The following is a 26,454-nucleotide window of genomic DNA, read 5'->3' on the forward strand; positions in this document are numbered from 1 at the left end:
ATTATTGCTCAAAAGTTGATACTACCTGAACACTGAAAATTGTGTGGAATCCTTGCAGTTCGATGGTTGCCAACAGATTTATTGTACAAACTACATAAGTTACCAGCTTTTTAAAATAAATTATTGAATGAATGCAGGTTTCAGCAGAAGAAAAGGAAAACACAAATCTTTGCGATCAGAGTCACAGACATTATTTCTGCCTGCACCCCTCCCTCCCCCTCCCACAATGATAACCAGGTTACAGTCCAGCCAGTTACTTTTCAACAGATAACATTTCCTGGGTCTCGGTCACAAAAATTATGATGCGCTGTGAAGTATCTGATTTTCTCTGCATATACTTTACCCTTCCATCTCTTAAAGGAGTTAATAGGCACAGCATTAACTTTTTTTCTAGAAGCTGTAAAATATATCTACTAAACTGGGTGGGGGGGAATTCTTGTAATTTCTAATCAATTTTGTATTTGTGTACTTCAGCTCTGTGCTCGCATGGCGTTTTTTAAATTTCAGAAGTTGGCTTTGCAGTTGTACTGCACCAGTGTGGAGCCCAAGCTGTGTGAAGGTACATCCTCCACCACTTGCCAAAATTCAAACATCAGCAGCTTTGGATATCTCAAAATATGTAACTCAATCCAATAGGTTTGGCAGATCTAATTAAAAATTAGAATCCTTGGATAGCCATTGTTCAAGGATTCACTTAGCAGCTGAAGTAATTCTGGGAGCACCGTACCCTGTACACCGACTTGTGTTTTTGAAACACACATATTGAACATAAACAGCTCAGGAGTAGAATTTGATCAGTTTTTAACCGCTGAATAAATAATACACTGGAGACCATTAAAGCTTCAAAACATTTATTTTTAGCAAACTGGAAAGATTAAAGATCAGGAATGGTTTTTGTACAGGGTATCAGGCTAACTAATTAGGGTCACTGGCATATGATGACTGAATAAGTTAAATGCCATTTTTATTACAGGGGATTCTGGGATTTATACTGGTGTTTGCATAGTTCCATCCACTTCCATGCAAACTCAAACTAATGTTTTTTGTTAATGATGTCTCAATGAGGCTGTGTGGTTAGGGGACAACATTGATTTTCTCTGGTCTGTGTGTCATTCTGAGACTTATTCAATCATTGGGGAATAACAAGTCTTCGTGCAACAATGAACTTAATGTTGTACCTACATAACAGAAAAACATAAAATGCACAATATATCATTGATTAATGAATAAAAAAGTCCAGATGTCATTTTAAATGACCCAATTTTAGTTAATCGCCTGCACTGCTAACCTCAGCAATTCCGTGGTCGGGACTGAATAAACACACTAACATGTAAATATTCTGGGGAGGTATGTGAATTTCCAAGGGTCCACAACCTCTTTGAATGTGCTACAACAAACATCTGGCGAATACGTTTTCCAAAAGTCTAAATCTCACTACAGTACATGAAAAAAGTGACATCACAGAATTGGAGATTGTAGTTTGCAGAGAAAAAAGTAGCCCATATATCAGGTCACCACGGAAACGAATTGAATAAATTCCTTAAGAAACGTGCACAATCTTAGCATATTTATTATACAAACATCTTGTGTATTCATCAGTCATCCCACAATGTCTAGACATTTAGTACTTTTTATGGCAAATTAAACATCTGATCAATTGCTATCTTCTACTTTTATTTTTCTAAAAGCTCTTATGTTTTTTGTCTGGTAAAATCCATATGGGGATCCAGTCAGTGTGCAATGACATTGTAAACACATTCTTTGAGTGTATTTACGATGCTACACATAGCAATCGGAGTTGACTTTTCCCATCCTCAATTTTTTTGCTCAAATCCTGTCTACATAATGCACTAATGTTATGAACCAAGTTGTTGAGTGGACAAAGGGTTTTGCAGAGCGCTTGTAAACAAAATAGTTTGAATTCCTAGTTATCATTTATATTTGGCCTCTAATATTTTTCATATTTTTTTGGATACCATCTGCCATATCACATCCACTTAAGTTTGTAATCTGTAGATGCGACAGTTAAGATTAGTATAAAAGGATGCATTAATTGCACACGCATCTCTTCCCTCCCTATTTCCAGTTTTGGTGGGAGGCACATTGGATGAGAATATGTGCATGCACCTTTCTCCAACAAAAATGCAAGTGTGAGAGCAGGAGGGTACATCACTGTAAAAACACAGACGTATTCCAACAAATTGAAATTGGCCATTACACAGTGTGCTTTAAGCTGTGTGACTAGTTGGTTAAACTAGCAGCAAGGCTGAGATAAGGATCAGGAAAATTTAAATGCAAACCAGTAACTGATAAGGGACAGTGGAACCTCCATTACCTGTGCTCCAATTATCTGCCTTCCCGATTATCCATCAGAATATTTGGAGGATAAAGCTTTGCATGAGATGTTGCCCTTTTCTAACATTGTTGCATGTTAACCCCAATCTCCTCCCAACATAAATCAATCTTGCAACCCAGGAAGATTAATTTCAATGTTTTTACTTGTCTTCCTTCCCATTCCTAGGGGATTGCTGTACCACACATCCAAAACCAAAAGTCAAGAGACTAAACTATCTGCTAGGGGTTGCCTCCATTATGGAGGATAATGGAAGTTCCACTGAAGTCCAAAAATGATTTAACACCAACTCAGCTGGTGGATTTCTTGACATCTTTGCATTGTACCAACTCTTACTAACCAGAATTGCCATGGAAATTAACCTGAAGCTAATATTTAAAAAAAATACATTTGAAGTATGATCCACATTAACCCATAAACCAATGCCATAAGGAAATGGCATATGAAAGCATTCACCACCCCCTGGAAAATTATATTAACATTTAAAGCAAACACATCAGTGCAGATATTCAAAACAATGAGACACATTAAAAAAAAATCTTAAACCCTCACTTGTTACAATGGGAAACTTTATTATCCCTTTGAGGACTGAGTACCTTAGTGTGAGCAAGAAGTAGCTCTTAGTCACCTCTTTCTAATATTAGCCATTTACTGTAAGTGTTGAATCCAATGAAAAGTTACTGCATATTTACCCTGTCAGTGTTGTGTCTGAGAGGAGATCATTTTCCCCCATTGTACAACAGTTTAGGTAAAATGCTACTTCAGCCCTCAAAGTGTAACAAACAGGTTCAATGTGTTTCATTAAAAATATTTGGATATTCAGCTGGAGATATTTGTACTTCTGTGTCTTAGAGATAAGGCATTGCCAGTGGTGGTGGAGCATGGCAATTTCAACTTGCTGCCGATTTCAGCATATCTTACAATTCGCTGTTTCAATGGCAATCATGTCCTTGGCCAATCTGTATCTTAATAGATGTTTTCCTTTCCCTAGAAAGAAGGGGAAAAAATCATCATCAAATTGGAAAGCACCTTATTTGAAATTCACTGGACCAGATCTTGATGTGTGCCATTGGATAGACTTTTTCCTGTACCCTTCAGCTTGAATATAATTTGCGACATAACTTGCTGGAAATGCGAGCTGATAACGGTGCCGTGACCGGGGCATCGGGACCTTGGTGAACCACGGGACCAACAGTCTTATCTATTTAACCAATGAGATTTAAGAATTGAAAAAGAAACAAGAACGACGACACAGAAGGAGGATGAATTAAGAGTTAAATCCAGTACAGAAAGAGAAATGAAGAGAAAGACTGAATTAAGAGAGAAAAAAAGAGACACAGGAAAAGTAAGAATTAAAAAAAAATTAAAGTTGAAATTTTTTAAATCTGTAAGAATTTACTACATGCAAGAATGAGACTCAACAGTTTAAATTGTTCCCTTTGTGGGGAGAGCAGTTGATTGGCATTGCATTAACAATTATCACATCAGTAAAAGGGTACTTGCGCTGTTAAGTTTGAGCCCTAACTTTTGTGCAAATCCAGCAAGTTCTTAAAAAGAACTGGGAGGCTAAGAGCGAGATGCCGTTTATGCGAGGCGGAGCGGCGTAAAACTAGCAGCAAGTTATGGTGCTGCGGAACTCATGGCATATCTCTTCTTTCCCTGAACTCGCTGGCCGATTTGCGCAATAATAATGGCGTGCGTCGTGAACTTGCCATTGTTCTTCCGGGAAGAGTTGGTACATTGTCTTATGTATCCCAAGCAATATAAAGGGAATGTGTGTAATATGGATAGGAGTACTGAACAAGTAGCAGTTTTGTAGGTTAACGGTCAGAATTAGGATTACATAGACTGTGGGATGAGCTATAGGAACACTGAGAATTTAAATGCACGGCATAAAAGCACTAAGTTGTTTGAAGTTTAAAATTATTCAGTAGGGCTCTGCACTTTTACCCAAAGAATTAATAGTGGCAAATTTTAAAGAAAAACACTGGTTCAGACCAAAATGCCTGAAATGTCCTGAAACAGTTTGGGACTATAACCCTCCTGCAGCTAGCTTCCCCCGGGATAGGTCAATGAGTAAAGTACCATCAAGCGAATAACTGAGTCCGAGGTTCAATACACATTCTGTACTAAGTTAGCTGATCTCAGCAGGCGGCAGTAAATAGCAACAATTGACCTCAGCATCCCTGGTGTAAGGAGAGGAAACAATGAGCTGATGGTTCTCCTTCCCATGTTCGTTGTTCCAATGAGAACAGCTAGAAAGGTTAATATGTGGACATCGCCCGGGGTCAGTCGATGAGAACTGTATGGTCCATTTTATCCACATCTGTGCAGCCTATAACCATCCACTGTTCAGGTATGAAGTATAGCTCCTTGGGTGAGGTATCAAACAAAGTGTACCAGACATGGAAAAGTTGGCTAGTGAGAGTCAGCACCTTCAAAGAGGGGAACATATTGGAATGCTGTGGAAATTGTAGAATTCCCTTTGTTTTACAAGTCAACGTTCAAAAACTCAAACAGGTAAATGCTGAAAAACAGAACACATCCCTACAGCAAGACCGTGTAGAGTCCAGGCTCATGCTCAGCTTCAGTTACAGCAGAGTCATTGCTAAGTGGATGACCAAGATACATAGAACAGATTACAGTAAGCTGGTGGCGATTACTATTTCCATAGCAACATGGGGACATGTCAACTGTGATTTCTAGATTTTGGAAAGTAATCTAAACTCTGGACTGTGCTGTAATTGGACATGAAGTCCAAGGAATCTGAAACATATTTGCTAAGCAGCTGAGAATACAAAATATAACACTGCTGCCAAGAGACTGGTGGTTTTGTCAGTGAAGACAGTTTTTCTGTTATTCACAGCCAAAATTACAACACTTTTGATGCCAACACATTAACTCCTTTATTTGCCTCTGTTTATATTAAAAAAGAACATTTCATCAAAGCTGAGCTGACAGCACAGGCTGAATCAGTTCGTGCAAAACCCTGGCATCCTGATCTCCAAACCCTATATCCTATCCTTTACCAAGGCCACTTACTCACAATGAAGAAGAGTAGAGCGTGATGCCAAACGTGCAAAATTAAAGCAAAATAACATGCAATTCGTATGCAAAAAGTGCAGAATACAACAGCATATTTTTATAACATTTCAAGGAAATAAACCAAATCAAACACTTTGAAGAGTACTTTTAGGCTCTTACTTCTCATAACTCTGCTTTGGAAGTCAGGATAATTCCCTTAGTATCCACTTTTGTAAATCATATGACCATTATTCCATAGACCAGTCATCAAGATAACCTCTCACTCTTCAGTCAATTGAATCTTGGGATTTGGATGACATCCATAAACCACTTAAACATTATTCTTCAGGTTTATGTTGTTGTTGACGTCCTTCATTAAACGATAGCCTCAATACTCATCCTCTACCATATACTATTAGTTTCAACACACAATGGCACTCTCAGTGTAATAATAGTGATGATAGTAGCTAATAAAGCAGTGCAATTATAGTTAATTTATTAGGAGTAGCTCGAGCGCTTTTGTGTTTTATGGAGAGCCATACCTGGCTTGTTGAGACGACGTGGTTATACAGCTGAGGAGCCTGATGTGTGGTTGTTATCTCCCTTATTTATCTTCTTGATCTCATCAGCAGTGCCTCTTTCGTTGGTTTTGCTTTTTGATGTTGGGCTGTTAAGAGAATGAGGTTTAAAGAGCAGAATGAATCAAAGTGCAGAGTCAATCTCAATTTATATTTAAAGACCCAGTATTCAGCAACAAAAGAAACTGCTAATGCAACAATGAAAAGATGAAACAAAGACTTGCATTTATATAGCGCCTTTAAAATGGTGACTGAATTAAGTCTGCATGCTCCGGTCCAATTAACCCCCAACCGCTAACCCTGCTTCACCTGCAAACTATAATTGGTCTCCTCCCCCCATGTGCAACAGTAGATTGTTGAGTAGATTTATAAAAATATCCTTTGATGTTCGAAAGACAAAACATCAAGGCAAGGCATTTCAGATTCTGTGCTCACTTTCCTTGGTATGTGTAGAAGCAGAAAATCCCAGCCCAAATGTTCTCCCCCAATGATGAGTCAGTATTCGGTCCTTCTATCCTCAAGGGCTGTTCCAGTGATGTCACTGACAGCCCATGTAGTCAAGCAACTTTGTCCATTTTAATGAAAACAGCAACTTTGAACCCAGCTGTATGCCACCTGATCACAGAGTAAGTCACCAGTAAAGTACGTTGCCTACACTGTCAGGTTCAATAGCTCCACCGAGTTAATTCCCTAGGACTGTTTCTCCAAAGGTAATTTTTAAAAATTCGCTTATGGGATCTAGGCGTCACTGGCAAGGCCAGCATTTATTGCCCATCCCTAGTTGCCCTTGAGAAGGTGGTGGTGAGCCGCCTTCTTGAACTGCTGCAGTCCATGTGGTGAAGGTACTCCTACAGTGGTTAGGTAGGGAGTTCCAGGATTTTGACCCAGCGACGATGAAGGATTGGCGATATACTTCCAAGTCAGGATGGAAGATGTCGCGGGTTTGGGAGGTGCTGCCGAAGAAGCCTTAGTGAGTTGCTGTAGTGCATCTTGTAGATGGTACACACTGCAGCCATGGTATGCCGGTGGTGGAGGGAGTGAATGTTTAGGGTGGTGGATGGGGTGCCAATCAAACGGGCAGCTTTGTCCTGGATGGTGTCGAGCTTCTTGAGTGTTGTTGCAGCTGCACTCATCCAGGCAAATGGAGAGTATTCCATCACACTCCTTACTTGTGCCTTGTAGATAGTGGAAAGGCATTGAGGAGTCAGGAGGTGAGACACTCACCACAGAATACCTAGCCTCTGACCTGCTCTTGTTGCCGCAGTATTTATGTGGCTGGTCCAGTTAAGTTTCTGGTCAATGGTGACCCCCAGGATGTTGATGGTGTGGGATTCAGTGATGGTAATGCCATTGAATGTAAAGGGGAGGTGGTTAGACTCTTGCTTGTTGGAGATAGTCATTGCCTGGCACTTCTGTGGCGCGAATGTTACCTGCCACTTATCAGCCCAAGCCTGAACGTTGCCCAGGTCTTGTTGCATGTGGGCATGGACTGCTTCTTATCTGAGGAGTTGTGAATGGCACTGAACACTATGCAGTCATCAGCAAACATCCCCATTTCTGACCTTATGTTGGAGGGAAGGTCATTGATGAAGCAGCTGAAGATGGTTGGGCCTTGGACACTGCCCTGAGGAACTCCTGCAGCGATGTCCTGGGGCTGTGATGATTGACCTTCAACCACCACAATCATCTTCCTTTGTGCTAGGTATGACTCCAGCCAGTGGAGAGTTTCCCCCCCCCCCCCCCCCCCCCCAATTCCCATTGACTTCAGTTTTACTAGGGCTCCTTGATGCCACACTCGGTCAAATGTTGCCTTGATGTCAAGGGCAGTCACTCTCACTTCACCTCTGAAATTCAGCTCCTTTGTCCATGTTTAGACCAAGGCTGAAAGGAGGTCGGGAGCCGAGTGCTCTTGGCAGAACCCAAACTGGGCATCAGTGAGCAGGTTATTGGCGAGTAAGTGCCGCTTGTTAGCACTGTTGATTAAACCTTCCATCACTTTGCTGATGATTGAGACTAGACAGATGGGGCGGTAATTGGCCGGGTTCGATTTATCCTGCTTTTTGTGGACAGGACAGACCTGGGCAGTTTTTCACATTGTCGGGTAGATGCCAGTGTTGTAGCTGTACTGGAACAGCTTGGCTAGAGGCGCGGCTAGTTCTGGAGCACAAGTCTTCAGCACAATAGCTGGGATGTTGTCGGGACCCATAGCCTTTGCTGTATCCAGTGCGCTCAGCCGTTTCTTGATATCACGTGGAGTGAATCAAATTGGCTGAAGACTGGCTTCTATGATGGTAGGGACCTCGAGATTAGGCCGATATGGATCATCCAGTCGGCAACTTCTGGCTGAAGATGGTTGCAAATACTTCAGCCTTGTCTTTTGCACTCATGTGCTGGGCTCCACCATCATTGAGGATGGGGATAATCATGGAGCCTCCTCCTCCTGTTAGTTGTTTAATGGTCCACCACCATTCACGACTGGATGTGGCAGGACTGCAGAGCTTTGATCTGATCCGTTGATTGTGGGATCGCTTAGCCCTGTCTATAGCATGCTGCTTCCGCTTTTTAGCATGCATGTAGTCCTGTGTTGCAGCTTCCCCAGGTTGGCACCTCATTTTTAGGTATGCCTGGTGCTGCTCCTAGCATTCTCTTCTACACTCCTTATTGAACCAGGGTTGGTCCCCTGGCTTGGTGGTAATTGTAGAGTGAGGGATATGCCGGGCCATGAGGTTACAGATTGTGGTGGAATACAATTCTGCTGCTGCTGATGGCCCACAGTGCCTCATGGATGCCCAGTTTTGAGCTGCTAGATCTGTTCTGAATCTATCCCATTTAGCACGGTGGTAGTGCCACATAACATGATGGAGGGTATCCTCAGTGTGAAGACGGGACTTCGTCTCCACAATGATATCTTTAATGCTCAAAAATATTGAAATTACTGGAACTAGAAACAGAAAGAAATGTTGAAATTGCACAAAGTTCCCTGCTACAGTTTATTACAAAGAAGCCCCTTTCAGGTATCCATTTCTTTACCAGGGAGCTCAGAGGAGTCCAGGGAATTCAGGGGAGTGAAATTTTTGGGGATTTTTCCTGTTCCATAATGAAGTGAGAAGCTATTAAAACGTTGTAATGGGGAAGCCTTGTTGTGTGAAAGACACCGTACAAATACAAGCTGTTGTTACTGACTGATACACTGCTGCATACCTTTTCTTCTTGTACAACCAGTAAACTACACCAGCGATGACTGCAGCTATTAGTAGGCCTACGATGACTCCCACTATCACCTTGGCCTGGTCACCACCTTTGCTCTTGTCATCTTTATTTTTTGGGTCTGCAGGAGAAAAAACATTCCAGTCAGATTTCTTAAGTCACAATATTCAACCAACTTTTTTAATCAATTGGACCGTACTGTGACCCAATATGGTAACAATCACCTGTTCACTCAACGATACTTTCCACTGACAGAAATTAATGGCTCCGCAGGTAAATGCACTGGCCAATGAGGTACCCAACCCTACAGATCGGGAATGCCATGGCTCCGATCGGGAATGCCATGGCTCCAATCAGGAAGCTGCATCAGGACACCCGTTTGGCACCCGCAGCGCGCCGCTTTCATTCAAATGAGGCCCGGTGCCGAATCTGGCTTGAGCCTCATACCGGCGGAGCAATTGTCATGCTGAATTGCCGCCCGTTTTGGCTGCAAGTTGAATTTCTCCCCCTATTTTAGTTTATGGAGGATGGAAGCTCAGCAAGGAAGGCACAGGAGTAACTGAATCTAGCGCAGACAAAAGTATGGGTAAGGGTTTTGGTAGCGGTTAGGTAGAGACGGAGGCAAGTGATGTTTCAGCGTGGAGAGTAAGTGGCCTTGGTAATGGATAGGATATAGGGTTTGGAGATCAGGATGCCAAGGTTTTGCACGAGCTGATTCAGCCTGAGTATGTGGCTGGGGAGGGAGTGAGTCAATGACAAGTGAGCAGAGTTTATAGCGGGGTGCATGGGAAAAGAAGGCATTGCTAGATTATGGGCTGGCTGTGTGGGACAGGTAGGAATGGAACCACGCTTTTTTATACCGTGATGGCAATGAAAAAACAAGCAGCAAAAAGTAAATGCTCCACACGAGCTGCAAGACAGAATAAAGAAGTCACAAAGTACGAAAAGGTACGGCCTTTGTCGTCCGACTTCTAAATACAAAATAAAAATGGCAACATTTCTGATTTGTATTTACGATTGTGAAATTAGTACGAATTACGAATACCTTAAGTACGAGCGAACTAAAGCTGCACAAATACTGCACTTCTGTAATAACAACCCAGCTTACATCCTTCATACATCAAACCATAAATGAACTGGCAGACAGGCTCCATCTAGTGGCCACTGTGTGTTTAAAGCGCTTTCATTGTCAAACGTTTGGTGGAAGCATAAAAATGATGGCCTTGAAATTCTGAGTCCCGCCATCCATCGCTGGTGGTGCAGCAAAACTTCCACCTGCCCAATGCCCTCCAGTACTGACTGTTAGAAACTGTGGGTCAGCTCTTTAGAGTATCAGACAAAGGTACATGGAGACCTGGAAATTCTTGTGGGAGAAGAAGTTCTTGTAAGGACAGAGGTGTTGCATTTAAACCTGGACTGCTTTTAAAGCAGAACCAACATGCAACAATGTGAAGACATGGCCAACATGACCCAGTAAGAAGAGAGCCTCCAACTTCTCAGAGGGTGACAGAAGTGAGAGAGCAATATCTATTGTATTCAGAGATCTCCATCACCACTTCGGAAGGTTTGCAGAGAATTTGGATATTTTCTCCCAGGAATTAGGGGATATTAATAATTCCAATAAAAGACTTGCATTTATATAGCGCCTTTCATGACCACCGGATGTCCAATAAGATTGGCGTTCTTACAGATCAGTGGCAACCATTTTCCCCATCCCATGACTAGGGGGAGAGCAGGAGGTGGCTGCACGATAACTGCCTTCCCTCAGGACAGCAGCACCAGTTCTTTGCTCAACCCCCCTCAGATGCCTTCCGAGTTAAAAGAAAGCCAAGGCGCTGCAGATTCCAAGCTCAGAGAAGCAGACTGTCATGCATGGGTCCATCTCAGGACTCAGCGGCCCCGAGATGTGGGTCACCTCCGTCCCAAGCAGCTCAGTCATATAGAGCAGCCATCCACATCTCAGATGCCAGGCCCTCAGGTTGCACTTATTCGGAATGAGGAAGAAGCAAAAGTCACAAGGGGAGTGCACAGTCACGAGTCTAAAGACTTCTTCTGTTCCAAAAGCTTTATATGATTGTTTTTGTAAAAAAAGTGATGTTTATATTTTTTTCTTTTCGAAACATGAAGCATCACTGAAAGTGGAAAAGATGTTTTTGAACTTGTGGGCCATCATGGGACTTCAGCTTTTAATGATTAATGGAGTGTGATGAAGAGTTGTACATGTAAATTATATCTAACTTTCTTGTTATTACATATGTTGTATAACCATAATAATCTGATCTCGCATTACTGAAAATCTGTCTGATGAGTTTGTCTTGCAGCTCTCTCCCATCAGCTGACTGTGACCTCCTAATGTCTTCTGCCTCAGGGGTTCAGCTTCTGACTCAATCTCCCCTGTAGGTTTCTCAATGAAAGGCCTTTCAGAAAAGCAGAACTGTGGCAGACACAGCAGGCCACCACAATTCATAACTCAACATTGGGAGCACACTAGAGGGAACCCTTGGACCGATCCAGGCACCTAATTGTTCCCTTCAGCATGCCAATGGCCTGTTCAATTTTAAACTGAGTGCAGATGTGCCTACCCATTTCAATGGTCCTTTTCAATGGTGTTAGGAACTATGATAGTTTTGGATACCCCTCGTCTTCAAGAAACCAGCTAGTGCCTTGCCCTTGATTCTGAAAAAGTGCATGAACACTCGACTGCTTAAGGATGAACTAATCATAACAGATACCTGCATATTGGGCACTGACATGCAGAAACCTGCGCCTGTAGCCGCATACTAATTGAGTAAGAGAGGAAAATCGCTACTAGTTAACATAATGGTGTGGGTTGACAGTAAGTGCTCATATGGCCACACAAGTACAATCTATTCAAGTACTTGTGGAAACCCAGCAATCTGAAAAATTAATGGCCAGTTCACCTATTTGTCTTGATTCTTGCCAAATGTAATGAACGGAGTTGCCCTAGAAAATAGGGCATGAATAACATGCATTATGCATGAAGGCAAACTGACTGACCTGGCTGAAGTCACCTGTTGCCCTTGGGATGAGCCACTGGCCACAAAATGAAGCATAGTAGTAACTTTCTGAGCCACAGAAGTGCTGTCCTGGTTCTTGAAGAAGTTTGTAGATCTCCCTGCAGGATGGTACAAAGCTTCTTTGGGGCTTTTGGGGTGAACCACAACCTCCTTACACATAACTCCAGGAAGACAGTCCAATGTGATCTTCTGGGCCTATACACCCTGGTAGCTGGGTATCTGCAATGTGTCCTTATGAGCTGCCTCTTCCTTCTCCAACAAATAAACAGAGGAGAGAGGAATCCCCACGAGGGAAACATTTTTCAGCCTTCCTCCTCATTTTAGGGAAATTCCCGAACATGGAACAGTCTCGTAGGAGACTTCCAAATGACGTGATGAGCCTCCAAAATAAAGAGCAAAAAAAGATTTGACAAAGGACAAAACCAGAGAGCCTCTGCAGGCATTCGCCCCCTATATATTTAGCATATAATCTGTTATCCACCCCACACTGACTGCCACCAGGTTGGGCAGCTACCTAGGAATTAGTTTGGAGGGAAAAAAAGAAAGAAATCATCCAGTGTGTGTGTGTATACTGGGCGAGGACAGGACTATGTTCAGCTCTAATATTCCGTGCTCACTATATAGGTACATATACAGGAAGAATGCATGGAAAGCTGTAACCCAGCAAGAAGCCATCAGGAAAGAATATAGGAAGGAGAAAAAAACAGGTATAAAAGCAGGAAGGAATAAAAGTGTGAGCAGGGGGACCCTGTGCTAAATGTGAATGGTAGCAGTGCTCTCAGCAGGAATGAAGAGGAGTATCATTCCATTCCCCACTTTAGTGACTTCATCGCCTTGATGATGCATCAGATTGTATGTTTCGACAGGCAGGTTATAGCTGAAGTGAGAATCTAGTACCTACCTGAAGGGTCGGTCTCGAGAGTTCCATCGTCCGGTTCCTTGAATCGCACTAAAAAAAATACAAAGAGAAAGGTGAGTTAATTTGAACCCGTTCCTGGAGGTTTATCCCAGCTCCCTAAATTTATGGTGTATTTTATCCCAAGAAGGCCAGATAAACTTTGTCCCCCAGAAACAGTTTGAAGAAAGCAGCCACTCTGGATAGAGGTGAGAGACGGGTCATAGAGCACAATCAGGAGCAGTCAAAATAGAACACTGAGTGAGCAACATTGTGGAATCAATTGTGCTTCCCACAATTGCTCAGAGTATCCGGGGGGGGGGGGGGGGGGGGGTAGACCACTGCAAAATAGGAGCAATTTTAACGGCGAAGGGGCAATCACGGTCCATGAAGTATTACTAGTGAAACAATCCCGCCAACGAGAGAGACAACAAACAGCCCTGCATCTTTAAAGAGTTCAGTAAATAAAATGACACAATGAAAGTGGCACCAGAAAATCTTCCATTCCAACCACTGAATATGAACAGCGGAAGATTGTAGGAGACAGTAAAAACTGGGTGAGGTAAAGGACGCCACAGTTTTGAGGTCCAGGAGAAGAATAAGGTAGAGAAAGAGACATTACGATGAGTCTTCATTTCAACACAGTGAGGATGCAGTGAGCTTAGAAAGAACAAGAAAAGTTCAAAAGGGTACTGACCCTACCAGTATTGATAAAATAAGGAGAAACAAGAGAGGTAGCAATGGAGAGAGAGTGTGTGTGAAGATAAAAGGTGAGAGGGTCGTGCATCAGATACCAAGAATCTCCTTGCAGCCTGCTTCCCTTTCCTTTTGGTCCATGGCAGCACTGCCTGGATTCAAATAGTAATGGAAAATTCTCCGTTAATGGTGGAAATACTGAACTGAAGTGGGTGCTTTGCTAGCGCCTCATCACACGTTGAAGTGCCTCAGAGATGTTCTCCGTTGAATTACACTATCCGCAAATCAATTTTCAGCACATGGTATGTGGCCAGTCAGAAAACTGTGCTTGTGAACACTGAAATATATGAAGAACTGTGGGAAAGCCCTTTGAATAACTGAAAACTATTCATCAAAAGTTTCAGAAACACTTTCACAGTGTAAACGGAACACTCTTGCTTAATATCAAAAACATTGCACGTGGGCTTTTAATAGGCCATTTGATACGTTCAATGAGCTGCCACCCATTAAATTTTATTTGCAAAATGTTGCAGAATACTCACTGGCAGTTAGATTCACTGTATCTTGATCCTGTCCATGGGGGTTTATGGCTGTGCACGTTACTGTAATGTTCTCTGAAGGTTGTACTGTAATCTTGTGGCACCACTGTGATCTTCTGTCCTTTATTGGTTCTTCTCTTAGCTGCAATGAAAATATTTCTATTTCTTATTCACATTTGGGGAACTGCACAGTATTTATTGTGGGTTATGGGAATTTCCCGAGAGGGTAGACGTCGGTGAGCAGGTTTGGGCTCCCAGCATGGAGCCTTGCTCAACAGTAGTGTGGGTCAGAGAATCAGCAGCATGGTGTTGGAGCCCTATCTCTGACCTGCACTCCCATCTAGCCAGGCTCCACATTCCATAGCACAGTACTGCTAAATTTGCCTTATTGTCATTTCACATTTGGAATCTGGGTTCAAACTCAGCTCTGGACGACGAGATGAATGTCTCTTTGTTCTATCAGATATTTGACATGAGTTTGGGAAGTCGCCACTCAGTTCCTCTTGTGCCCACAGCAAAAAATCTGCACATTATTGGACAATTTCCTTCAGAAAGACCCTAAAATGGGGCTCCCTGATGGCTCATTTGGTAACGGCATTGCACAATGTAGAACTGAACCGTACAGTCCAGGAAGGTTTGGTCAGGCTGCTATGTTGATGGCACAATTAGCCTCCACTCCCTGGGAAAGGAAGGGAAACAAAGAAAATCAGCCCTTCCTGGTTACTGTCCAGTGATTCACTGCCCGAGTTCACACATGAACAATGGGCATTTGGGTGAGGTAATCAAGGTCAGGTAAGGCCCTATGGGCACTCAATCTGTTTCTCACCCAAATTTCCTTTCTTCATGTGTGAACCTGATCCAAACTCCTGTGGGAATTTCAGTTCTAAAGCCATGTCCCACTGCCTGATTTTAAAGAGAACAGAGAATAAAGTTCCGTAAGACAGTGAAGAATCTTTATTTAAAAAATTCAAGCTTTTTCAAAAACAGTTTAAATCTTTGCTAAAAAAGCAAACAAAGGGACTTCAGTAACAAATGTATTACTAATACTGAACAATGTAATTTCAAGGCATAAACAGAAATCTAATTTAGTTTTTAAAAAACTTCATCATAGTGGGGTCTTTATCCCAACAGGCCACTTATCTAATCGGATTCGGCATGGAATTTCAATGCAATTCCCAGTGGATAAAACCGCAAAGATACAAAATGAAACTTTTCCAAATGATCACCAATAAAACAAAAATGAAGACCATTATCATTGTAGAATATGCTCACATTTACCTAACAGGTTATTTTCTGTCTTCATGCAGCCAGTGCCTGCTAACAACGCACATCAGAAATTTGGATGCACTATACTGTAAATAGTCAGAAAATCATCTCCAGCACACCTGACCTCCCAATATGCGCAGTCAGTGGGCGAGGCTCTCCATTGGCAGTATAAATTTGGAAAATGACCTTTGATTTATAGAATCATAGAATACCACAAAAGGAATCCACTGAGTCTGCGCCGGCTCTTTCGAAGAGCAATCCAGTTAGTCCCACTTCCCCGCTCTTTCCACATATCCCTGCAATTTTTCTCCTTCAGATATTTATCCAATTCCCTTTTGAAGGCTACTATTGAATCTGTTTCCACCACCCTATCAGGCAGTGCATTCTAAATCCGAACCACTCGTTGCGTAAACAAGTTTTTCCTCATGTCGCCTCTGGTTCTTTTGCCAATCACTTTAAATCTGTGCCCTCTGGTTATTGACCCTTCAGCCATTGGAAACAGTTTCACTTTATTTACTCTATCTAAACCCTTCATGATTTTAAACACCTCTGTCAAATCTCCTCTTAGCCTTCCCCACTCTAAGGAGAACAACCCCAGCTTCTCCAGTCTATCCACATAACTGTAATCCCTCGTCCCTGGAACCACTCGTCCCTGGAACCATTCTAGTAAATCTCTTCTCTACCCTCTCCAAAGCCTTCACGTCCATCCTAAAGTGTGGTGTCCAGAATTGGACACAATACTCTAGCTGGGGCTGAACTAGTGTTTTTTTATAGGTTTAGCATAACTTCCTGGCTTTTGTACTCTAGGCCTCTATTTATAAAGCCCAGGGTCCCATATAAAGCACTGTTGGCTACAATTCTGCTTCAGATAGAAGACAGAGGAGATCTCCCCCACTCTCTTACTTACAGCAGTTCCATTGATGCTCCACTGGACAATGGGCTTGGGGAATCCCTCCACAACACAGCTGATCACTTTAGTATTGTTCAGGACCCTCTTTGTCAATTTATTTATCCTTGGTTTTCCTGTAACAAAAAGAAAAATGGTTTACGAATCAAGGCCAACTTAAGGAAACATAGGGATAGAATTTTGTCTTCACTGCCCGGTTGGTAATCTGGTGGGGCGGATCGCCTGCCCCTTACAGAACCGGCCCAATTATCATTCCATTGAAATTAATGGAATGAAAATCAGGTAGGTTCAACACGGGTCATGTGACCCACCCCACCAGATTACTGCCCTGGTGATCCAAATGGAGATCTAGCCCATGGAAAAATTAACCCACATTGCTAACAACTCTGCAAACTTGTTGTTTAACACTAGTCTCTTGATTGTCCACTTACCCTAACTTATTCTAGACTGCTTAAGGTGTATCTAGTAAAGCACTTTAATAGCTCATTTGGTAAAAGCACCCTGCCCCCGGTATCATATTGATTCACACAGACTCGGAAGGTCCCAAGTTCAATTTCTCGTCTGTGTTGACTTAGCTGATCTCAGCCAAAGTGGCATTATGGGTGCTAAAACTGGCCTCAGCACCCTAGGGCTAGGGAAAATAACTCTTGACTATTGAGTGATCCTGGAAACTATATGCCTGGTTGGCAGATGAGGGCAGGATTGGGCTCAGCTGTGATGCTGTCTAAAGTCACTACTTTTCCCCACGTACAAATTTACATATAAAGAGTTTGGTACATAGCGAGGTACTGGAAGATGACTGGTACTCCTGGAACTAATCATTCAGAATTACTGTTTTCAGAAAAGCAGGGGAGAAAATAGCCAGAACACAGTGTACAATAGGCCTGATCAATGCTGCTGTATTACCTTCCACTCGTACAATTACTGTTTTTTCTCTCTTCATTTCCTTCACTTCCTTTATTTTGGCTTGGCAGGTGTAAGTACCAGAATGCGTGTACTGCAGTGACTCCACTGTGAAGGGGCTTTGGTAAAACCTGTTCTTCTGAAACACAAAGAACATGTCAGAAGCATACTGTATTAAAAGAGGCCTAGATTTAACTTTGGGAAAAAATAGAAGTGCAAGGAGTGACCACAGCCCAGGAGAGGAGCACAGGATATCCGTGCAACACATAATTCAACTATCAGCCTGTATACAATTATCGTTTGTACAAAAGTTCCCTTTCCCTAGAGAACTGAGCACACTCAGCAGGATTCTTATACCCGGTCTCCAGCAGCATGGTCCCAAATCTCAAAGCTGCCTCATCAGGATTACAACAAACCTTTGTTTTCAGCGTGGTGGAGGGACCTACGCATGGCACAGTGCAATGTGCCAGCTGATTTGATGTTTCAGACGTAATGCCGCATACCTGGCTTACTTGTCACTAATTGATTAATCATGGTCCTCGTGCTTCGGCAAAGATAAGAGCAAGAACTGCCCCTTTAAAGTACTTAGTGGCAGGTTATTGTAGACCAAATCCTTCCCTCCCTGAAACAGTTTCCCCTTTTGCTACAAATCCTCACAGCTTGGCAGTAAATCTCACCCATGGGCTGGGGGAAGCCCTGCCATTGTTGCCTAGGAGTTCTGAACCATGAAGAAAAACTGTATGCACATGTCTTATACACCAATAGCTGAACCTGCATTGGGATTTTGCTACCTTGAAGAAAGACCAAAGTGCCTTTCATCCCTAAAGTTGGCACCCACCAACATCCTTAGGTACTTAAAATGAATAAACAAAATGGGACAGATGCCTCCTCTATCTTCCAATCAATACCTTTGAGATCTATATCAAAGCTATAGTACTGTAGTTGGTAGCACCCACCACCATATCCAACTGGTTAGCACATTGTTCAAATTGTGAGTTGAGTTAACTAGATCTCCTGGATGGCCATCTAACTGGCACAGTAATGTTGGAGTTCCAATGTGCTGTGCCTTGGAATGGTGGACCCTGGGTTCTGCTAATGAGTAAACCAGGCATTTCATACCAGAAAGAAAAGAGAAAAAGAGGCAGAGCAAAACCAAGGAAGAGAAGAAGTGATGGATAGAAAACCAAGTGAAAGGACATTAGAACATATCAGGGGAAGAGAGAAAGAGGAAATTTGTTAAGTGCCATTATGGGAAACAATGATCTCTTGAAATCTGCTTGATTAAATTAATGAGTCGGGAGGAATTTTCCAGCATTTTTCCTGAAATTGGCGAGTTTTTTCTGTTTTTGGTTTCCCCATAAATTAGCATTACAAACAATTGGAAAGGGTAGTGCAGGACACTGCAACGTCCAATGCATAGGCTGCGCATTGATGGACCTAATGGTCTGTTCTTGCTGCAATTTTTGTTTGTTCATAAAAGAGAGGGCGAGGAAAGCCAAAGGAAATGTAGGTGTAAAGGAGAGAAAATGAGGGAAAGAAAAATCTAGGGAGAGAAAATCAAAGATAAAGGATAGAAAGAAAATATAGGAATAAAGGAAATGCTAGACGAAAAAAGACCAAGGTCCATCTAGTTCAACTTCTACCATCCTGGTAGTCACATGATACAACGATAATGAAGTTGTTGACTCATCGTAGCAATCGACCTCGGTCAACAGAAAGAAAAAGGGGTGGAAAAGAAAAAAGAGAGGGACTGAAAAATCAAGAGAAAATAACAATGGAAAGGGACAGCGAAAAAAAGAGAGGGAAAAAGAGGTATGATTGGTAGATGACTCAAGAGGGCTAGTTTTAACTCCATCAGCCCGGCGTAAACGTAGCAAGAGTGAGCCAAAAATGGTATCAGGCCACTCTCTGCCCCATTAACTTTGCCGCTTCAGCTGCCACCATCTACGATGTACACAGGACACCGATTGCAATTTTGAGGTACAAATGGACAAAGTGTGCTCCTCCAGGCCCACAAAAATGCTACCAGCCCATCCAAGGACCTCCCCCCAGGCTCTGATTATCAGCCGGGTCAACATGGAAGCTGGTCAATTTCCCATCTTCCCAGAACCGAGAAGCTGCAGCTGGACTCCCATTTGGTGGCCGCAGCTAGTCGGCAGAATGTAAATACGGCCCGGGCCTCAAAATGGCTCGAGCCTCACGCTGGCAACAATGGGCAAGTGGAAAGCACGCCCTGCCCACCTGGTCTGTGCCTTTAGTTAAAATGTGCTCTTAAGGCGTTTACAGAAAGAAGAAGGGAAGAAAGCAAAACAGAAATTATAAAGTCATCTCCCAGAGGTTAGTAAATTATTATTGAAACCCTAGCAACAGTCAAAGTGAAGATGGACTAATTTGAGGAAGGGCTTTGGGACATTTGAGGGGTTCATTAAGGTCCTAAATTTTGGCATTCACTCCTCATTTCTTTGACACATCACATCAACTCTCTAACCAAATTCTTGAGCACTAACTCTAGCTGTTTAGCATAGGTTGGAAGCAATATTCAGCAGCTTACTTTCATCAGGGTAACATCCACAGTTCCAGAGGAGACAGCGATACATTCCAGGGTTATATTCTCCCCAACCATCTTGGAGACGTTTTCATTAGGATTCATAGTCAAGGCCAAGTCTGTTAATAATAGGATATTTTTAAGTTACTATTTCTCCACCTCAGCAGATTCCCCTACATTTCCAGGTCATTTGTTTCCCCAGATTAAAACTGAGGAGCTTTTACGGGTGAGAAACCTTTTTTGTTGCTGATTGTCTCTGCAAAGTTTCTGCCCTCCCTTCCCCTCCTCTCTCGAAGTTGTTGCCTCCTTGCTGGGCTATAGTTCCACAGGCCCAGGGTATCATCTGGTACCTCGACCAAGGGGCCGGTCTACATGCGTGAGCCCCGAGTGTTGGCAGGCTACTTCACTATAAAGAGAATTACAGCCAAGCCCAATCTAGTCATTGCCCGACATCCATTCACATACACCTCCAGCAGTGGTCACTGGATAGTAATAAAGAATGGAAAACCTATGGAATGCAGCACAGTTGAGTCGCATCTGTTCGTCAACCAGCATCCATACATATGCACTTCCAGCAGTGAGTGGTAAAAGGAGTGGGAATTCCAAGTGTTTTTCAACTCCCTGGGGGTAATTTTGACATTGTGCAATAGTGTAAAACGGGTGGCAGTGAATGGACAGCCCATTTTACATCTCTCCCCATTTTCATTTCCATCAACAACAACAGAAATGCAAATCTGATAAACAACTGTTCACCACTACTCTCTGCTTTCTGTCTCTGCCAATTTCGTATCCATGCTACTACTGACCCTTTAATCCCACAATTGTTTTTTCTGATTGACTAATGCTAGTTTATGCAGAAAAATAATAATAAATAGAAATGTACTGATTTTACCTATTCTTATAGATTGTGGACAATTGAGTTGAATTCTTGCTAATTTTGTATAATGGACTCGGATCCATTGGGAATTGTATTGAAATTCCCCACATTCATTTCAGGCATTCACGCCAAAGATCCAAATTTATTTTTGATTCTGATCATTTCAACAGGCAAATCAAAGTTCCACAATCAAGCAGAAAACCAGGTTTTCAGAAGCTTGTTGCCAAGTGGAGTTGTTACAGTGAATATGATTTTAACATAAGAACATAAGAAATAGGAGCAGGAGTAGGCCAATCGGCCCCTCGAGCCTGCTCCACCATTCAACAAGATCATGGCTGATCTGATCCTAACCTCAAATCTTCTATCACTCTCCATCCACCCGAACCCATATGATCTCCCGGGAGAGGCAAAAAAAGATAAAAAACCCAATGGCCAATTTGGGAGAAAAAATCTGGGAAATTCCTCTCCGACCCATCTAGGCGATCGAAACTCATCCAGGAGATCACACTGTCCCTATATTTTCTACAGTACTTACCTTCTGTAAAGGCGATCTCCACCCCAGCCAGGAACAGGAATAAAACCATCTCCTGAAATCTAACACAGAATTAGAACACAAGAAGTAGGAGCAGAACCAGGCTACACGGCCCCTGGGCCCACTCCACTACCCACAGGGCCATGACCGTTCCGAACCTAGACTCACGTCCAATTTCCTGCCCGCTCCCCGTAACCCTTAATTCCCTTTACTTCTAGGAAACTATCTATTTCTGTTTTAAATTTATTTAATGATGTAGCTTCCACAGCTTTCTGGGGCAGCAAATTCCACAAACCTACCACCCTCTGAGTGAAGAAGTTCCTCCTCATCTCAGTTTTGAAAGAGCAGCCCCTTATTCTAAGGTTATGCCCCCTAGTTCTAGTTTCACCCATCATTGGGAACATCCTCACCGCATCCACCCGATCAAGCCCCTTCACAATCTTATATGTTTCAATAAGATCGCCTCTCATTCTTTTGAACTCCAATGAGTAGAGTCCCAATCTACTCAACCTCTCCTCATATGACCACCCCCTCATCCCCGGGATTAACCGAGTGAACTTTCTTTGTACTGACTCGAGAGCAAGTATGTCTTTTCTTAAGTATGGACACCAAAACTGTATGCAGTATTCCAGGTGCGGTCTCACCAATACCTTGTACAACTGCAGCAATACCTCCCTGTTTTTATATTCTATCCCCCTAGCAATAAAAGCCAACATTCCATTGGCCTTCTTGATCACTTGCTGTGCCTGCATACTAACTTTGAGTTTCGTGCACCAGGACCCCTAGATCCCTTTGTACTACAGTACTTTCCAGTTTCTTGCCATTAAGATAATAACTTGCTCTATGATTTTTCCTGCCAAAGTGCATAACCTCACACTTTCCAGTATTGTATTCCATCTGCCAAATCTCTGCCCACTTACTTAGCCTGTCTATGTCACTTTGCAGGTTTTTTATGTCCTCCTCACTCACTACTTTCCCTCCCATCTTTGTATCATCTGCAAACTTTGATATGTTACACTCGGTCCCCTCCTCCAAATGGTTAATATAGATTGTAAAGAGTTGGGGACCCAGCACTGACCCCTGCGGAACACCACTAGTTACTGATTGCCAGTCTGAGAATGAACCATTTATCCCAACTCTCTGCTTTCTGTTAGAGAGCCAATCCTCCACCCACGCCAGAATATTACCCCCAATCCCGTGATTTTTTATCTTGAGCAATAATCTTTTGTGTGGCACCTTGTCAAATGCCTTTTGGAAGTCTAAATACACTACGTCCACTGGTTCCCCTTTATCCACCCTGTATGTTACTTCCTCAAAGAACTCAAGCAAATTTGTCAAACATGACTTCCCCTTCATGAAACCATGCTGAGTTTGTCCTATTAAATTATGTTTATCCAAATGTCCCGTTACTGTCTCCTTAATAATGGACTCTAACATTTTACCAACCACAGATGTTAGGCTAACAGGTCTATAGTTTCCAGCCTTCTGCCTACTACCCTTTTTAAATAAGGGTGTTACATTAGCAGTTTTCCAATCTGCCGGGACCTTTGCTGAGTCCAGGGAGTTTTGGAAAATTATTAGCAATGCATCCACAATCCCTACTGCCACTTCCCTCAAGACCCTAGGATGTAAGCCATCAGGTCCAGGGGATTTATCCGCCTTGAGTCCCATTATTTTACCAAGTACCACTTCCTTAGTGATTTTAATCGTATTTAGCTCCTCCCCCCCCTAGGGCCCCCTGTTTGTCCAGTGTTGGGATATTCTTAGTGTCCTCTACCGTAAAGACTGATACAAAATATTTGTTCAGCGTTTTTGCCATCTCCATGTTTCCCACCATTAATTTCCCGGTCTCATCCTCTAAGGGACCAACATTTACTTTAGCCACCCTTTTTCTTTTTATATAACTATAGAAACTTTTGCTACCTGTTTTTATATTTTTTGCTAATTTACTTTCATAATCTATCTTCCCTTTCTTAATCAATCTTTTAGTTATTTTTTGCTGTCTGTTAAGGACTTCCCAATCTTCTATCCTCCCACTAGATTTGGCTACCTTATATGCCCTTGTTTTTAGTCGGATACTATCCTTAATTACTTTACTTAGCCACAGATGGCTATCTTTTCTTTTACACCCTTTTTTCCTCAGTGGAATATTTTTTTTTTGGAAGTTGTAAAATAACTCCTTAAATGTACACCACTGATCATGTACCGTCTTACCCTTTAATCTATTTTCCCAGTCCACTCTAATCAATTCCGCTCTCATACCTTCATAGTCTCCTTTATTCAAGCTCAGCACGCTTGTTTGAGATCCAACCTTCTCACCCTCTAATTGAATATGGAATTCAACCATGTTATGGTCACTCATTCCAAGGGGATCCTTTACTAGGACATTTTTAATTAATCCTGTCTCATTACACAGGACCAAATCTAAGGTTGCTTGCCCCCTGGTCGGTTCAGTTACATACTGCTCAAGAAACCCATCCCTAATACACTCAATGAACTCATCCTCAAGGCTGCTCTGCCCAATTTGATTTGTCCAGTTAATATGATAGTTAAAATCCCCCATAATTATAGCTGTTCCCTTATTACAAGCCTCAACTATTTCCTGATTAATACTCCGTCCAACAGAGTTGCAACTGTTCGGAGGCCTATAGGCTACGCCCACTAGTGTTTTTTTCCCCTTATTATTCCTTATCTCCACCCAAACTGTTTCACTATCCTGCTCCTTTGACCCAATATCATTTCTCTGTATTATAGTGATTCCTTCCTTTATTAACATAGCCACCCCACCTCCCCTCCCTTCCTGCCTGTCCTTCCTGATTGTTAAATAACCTGGTATGTTTAATTCCCAGTCATGGTCACCCTGCAGCCATGTTTCTGTAATGGCCACAAGATCATACCCATATGTAGTTATTTGTGCCGTTAACTCATCATTTTGTTACGAATGCTACGTGCATGCAGATAAAGAACTTTGAAATATGTTTTGTGACACTTAGTTCCTGTTTTTTCCCCTTTTACTACTTTACCTTTTACTCCATACCTTCTGTCCCTTCCTGACACGTTCTGTTTTTTAATTCCCCCACTGCTACCTAAGTCTTTGACCTTCTCCGTTGTGATTTTTATTATTTGCTCTCTAGAAACCTCCCCCCCACTAATTAGTTTAAAGCCCTCTCTACAGCCCTAGTTATATGATTCGCCAGGACTCTAGTCCCAGCACTGGCCAAGTGGAGTCTGTCCCAACGGAACAGCTCCCTCCTGTCCCAGTACTGGTGCCAGTGTCCCAAGAAGCAAAACCCATTTCTCCCACACCAGTCTTTGAGCCACGCATTTAACTCTTCAATTTTATTTATCCTAGCCAAATTCGCTCGTGGCTCAGGTAATAACCCAGAGATTATTACTCTTGAGGTTCTGTTTTTTAATTTGACCCCTAGCTGCTCATACTCCTTTAACAGAACCGTCTTCCTTGTCCTATCTACGTCGTTTGTACCAACATGGACCACGACAACTGGATCCTCCCCCTCTCCAAGTTTCTTTCCAGCCCAGAAGAGATGTCCTTAACCCTGGCACCGGGCAGGCAACACAGCCTTCGGGACTCCCGCACTTGACTGCAGAGAACCCTATCTATCCCCCTAATTATACTATCCCCTACCACTACAACATTTCTTTTTACTCCCTCCACTTGAATGGCCCCCTGTACCACGGTGCTGTGGCCAGGTTGCTCATCCTCCCTGCAGTCCCTGCTCCCGCCCTCACAGGGAGTAAGAACCTCGATCCTGCTTGACAAGAGCAAGGGCTGCAGCTCCTTCAACACTACCTCCTGGATCCCTGTACCTGCCTCACTCGTAGTCACACCGTCCTGTCCCTGACCACGGACTACATCTGCATTAATTAATTTCATATGTGTGACCACCTCCTGAAACATAGGGCTGGATTTTGCTAGGGCCGGGGAGGCGGGATTGGAGGCGTGTGGGGGATAAAAATCGCAAAACTGGCGTGCGGGCCCAAACCCGCCTCCATGCAATTTTCCTAAATTCGTGTCTGCTGGTCCCGACTCCATCCCGCCTCCAGGAGGCGGGATAGGCCCTTAAGGCCCTCAACAAGCCCTCAATTGGCTCTATAATCCCATTTTCCTAACCACTTGCAAGTTTACTCGTTTTCCCACGTGAAACACGCCTGGTGGGAAACACACATCTGAAACCTGGCGGGAGCACAGCTGGCTTGCGGAGTAGCAGCCGCAGCTCAACCATTAAATGGCAGATTTGAACAGGCTTTAATTGCAGGTGGCATAACTTTGCTCTCTCAGGTCTGGGGGATCTTTCAGAAGGCATACCCACAGCTCTGGAAGTTTGCAGCCTGACAACCATCTCCAGTGTGACCTCCTGGGAAACCCCTCTCGCCACCTTCACTGAGCGCTTCCTCAACTGAGGCATCTACCAGAAGCATGGGAGCCATTTTTGTCCTGCCCTTCTGGGCATTAGATGAGCTCAAAATCCAGCTGCGGCACCAGCAGAACCAGGAACAACAGCAGCAGCAACATAAGCAGCAGCAACAGGAGTGCCAGGCTGCTGCTCACCCACTTGAAACTGCACAGGCCAGAAGGGGCCAGCGCTTGGAAGTGGCTTGAGAGCACCTTGCTGCACATCACGGGGCCATGGGGACCCGTTTCTGCACTGGCAGTCCTACTCAGAAGGACTTCCATGAAGGTCTGGTTTCTCTGTTCAATCGATGACCATCGCTCCTCCAGAGATGTCATTCTATTATGAACACTCACCATGTTTTCTGCACTCTGGCGACTTATGTCCTCCATGGAGGTTGCCATCCTTTTCATGGTGATGCGTTGATGCGCCAATGACTCCACAAAGGCTCTGCTCGTGTTCGCTATGGACTCCTCCATTCGCTCCACACTCACATCGACCCTGGAGACATAACCGGCCAGAGACTCCTGCATCTGTTCCTGGAGGTCCAGCACTGCTGATCTTATGGATGGACCCAGAGGCAGAGGGTCGACATGCAGCTGAGCCGAGCTGGCAGAGTCCTGCACCATCTGATTAGCACTCTCCACTGCTGTCCCTGTCTCCACAATCTGCTGATGCTCAC

General features: G+C 43.2%; 1 protein-coding gene across 3 annotated transcripts in view; it reads right to left on the reverse strand.

Annotated features, from left to right (window-relative positions):
* Positions 1-834: 834 nt before the first annotated feature.
* Positions 835-26,454, reverse strand: part of alcama (activated leukocyte cell adhesion molecule a) — a 303,924-nt gene continuing 278,304 nt past the window's right edge. For 2 of the 3 annotated variants that reach the window (XM_086006912.1, XM_086006914.1), the window contains 8 exons: positions 19,958-20,070; positions 17,410-17,545; positions 16,504-16,619; positions 14,334-14,472; positions 13,102-13,149; positions 9,157-9,283; positions 5,920-6,044; positions 835-3,340 (listed from right to left, as the gene is read on the reverse strand). In XM_086006912.1, coding sequence (XP_085863038.1) covers positions 5,942-6,044; positions 9,157-9,283; positions 13,102-13,149; positions 14,334-14,472; positions 16,504-16,619; positions 17,410-17,545; positions 19,958-20,070 — 782 coding nt within the window. In that variant the 3' untranslated portion in view covers positions 835-3,340; positions 5,920-5,941. The remainder of the gene's footprint in view (positions 3,341-5,919; positions 6,045-9,156; positions 9,284-13,101; positions 13,150-14,333; positions 14,473-16,503; positions 16,620-17,409; positions 17,546-19,957; positions 20,071-26,454) is intronic. The other variant, XM_086006913.1, reaches the window with a different exon arrangement.

This window comes from Somniosus microcephalus, chromosome 14, assembly GCF_052327205.1.
Source record: "Somniosus microcephalus isolate GS21.2 chromosome 14, FLI_Smic_1.0, whole genome shotgun sequence".
NCBI classification, from domain to species: domain Eukaryota; kingdom Metazoa; phylum Chordata; class Chondrichthyes; order Squaliformes; family Somniosidae; genus Somniosus; species Somniosus microcephalus.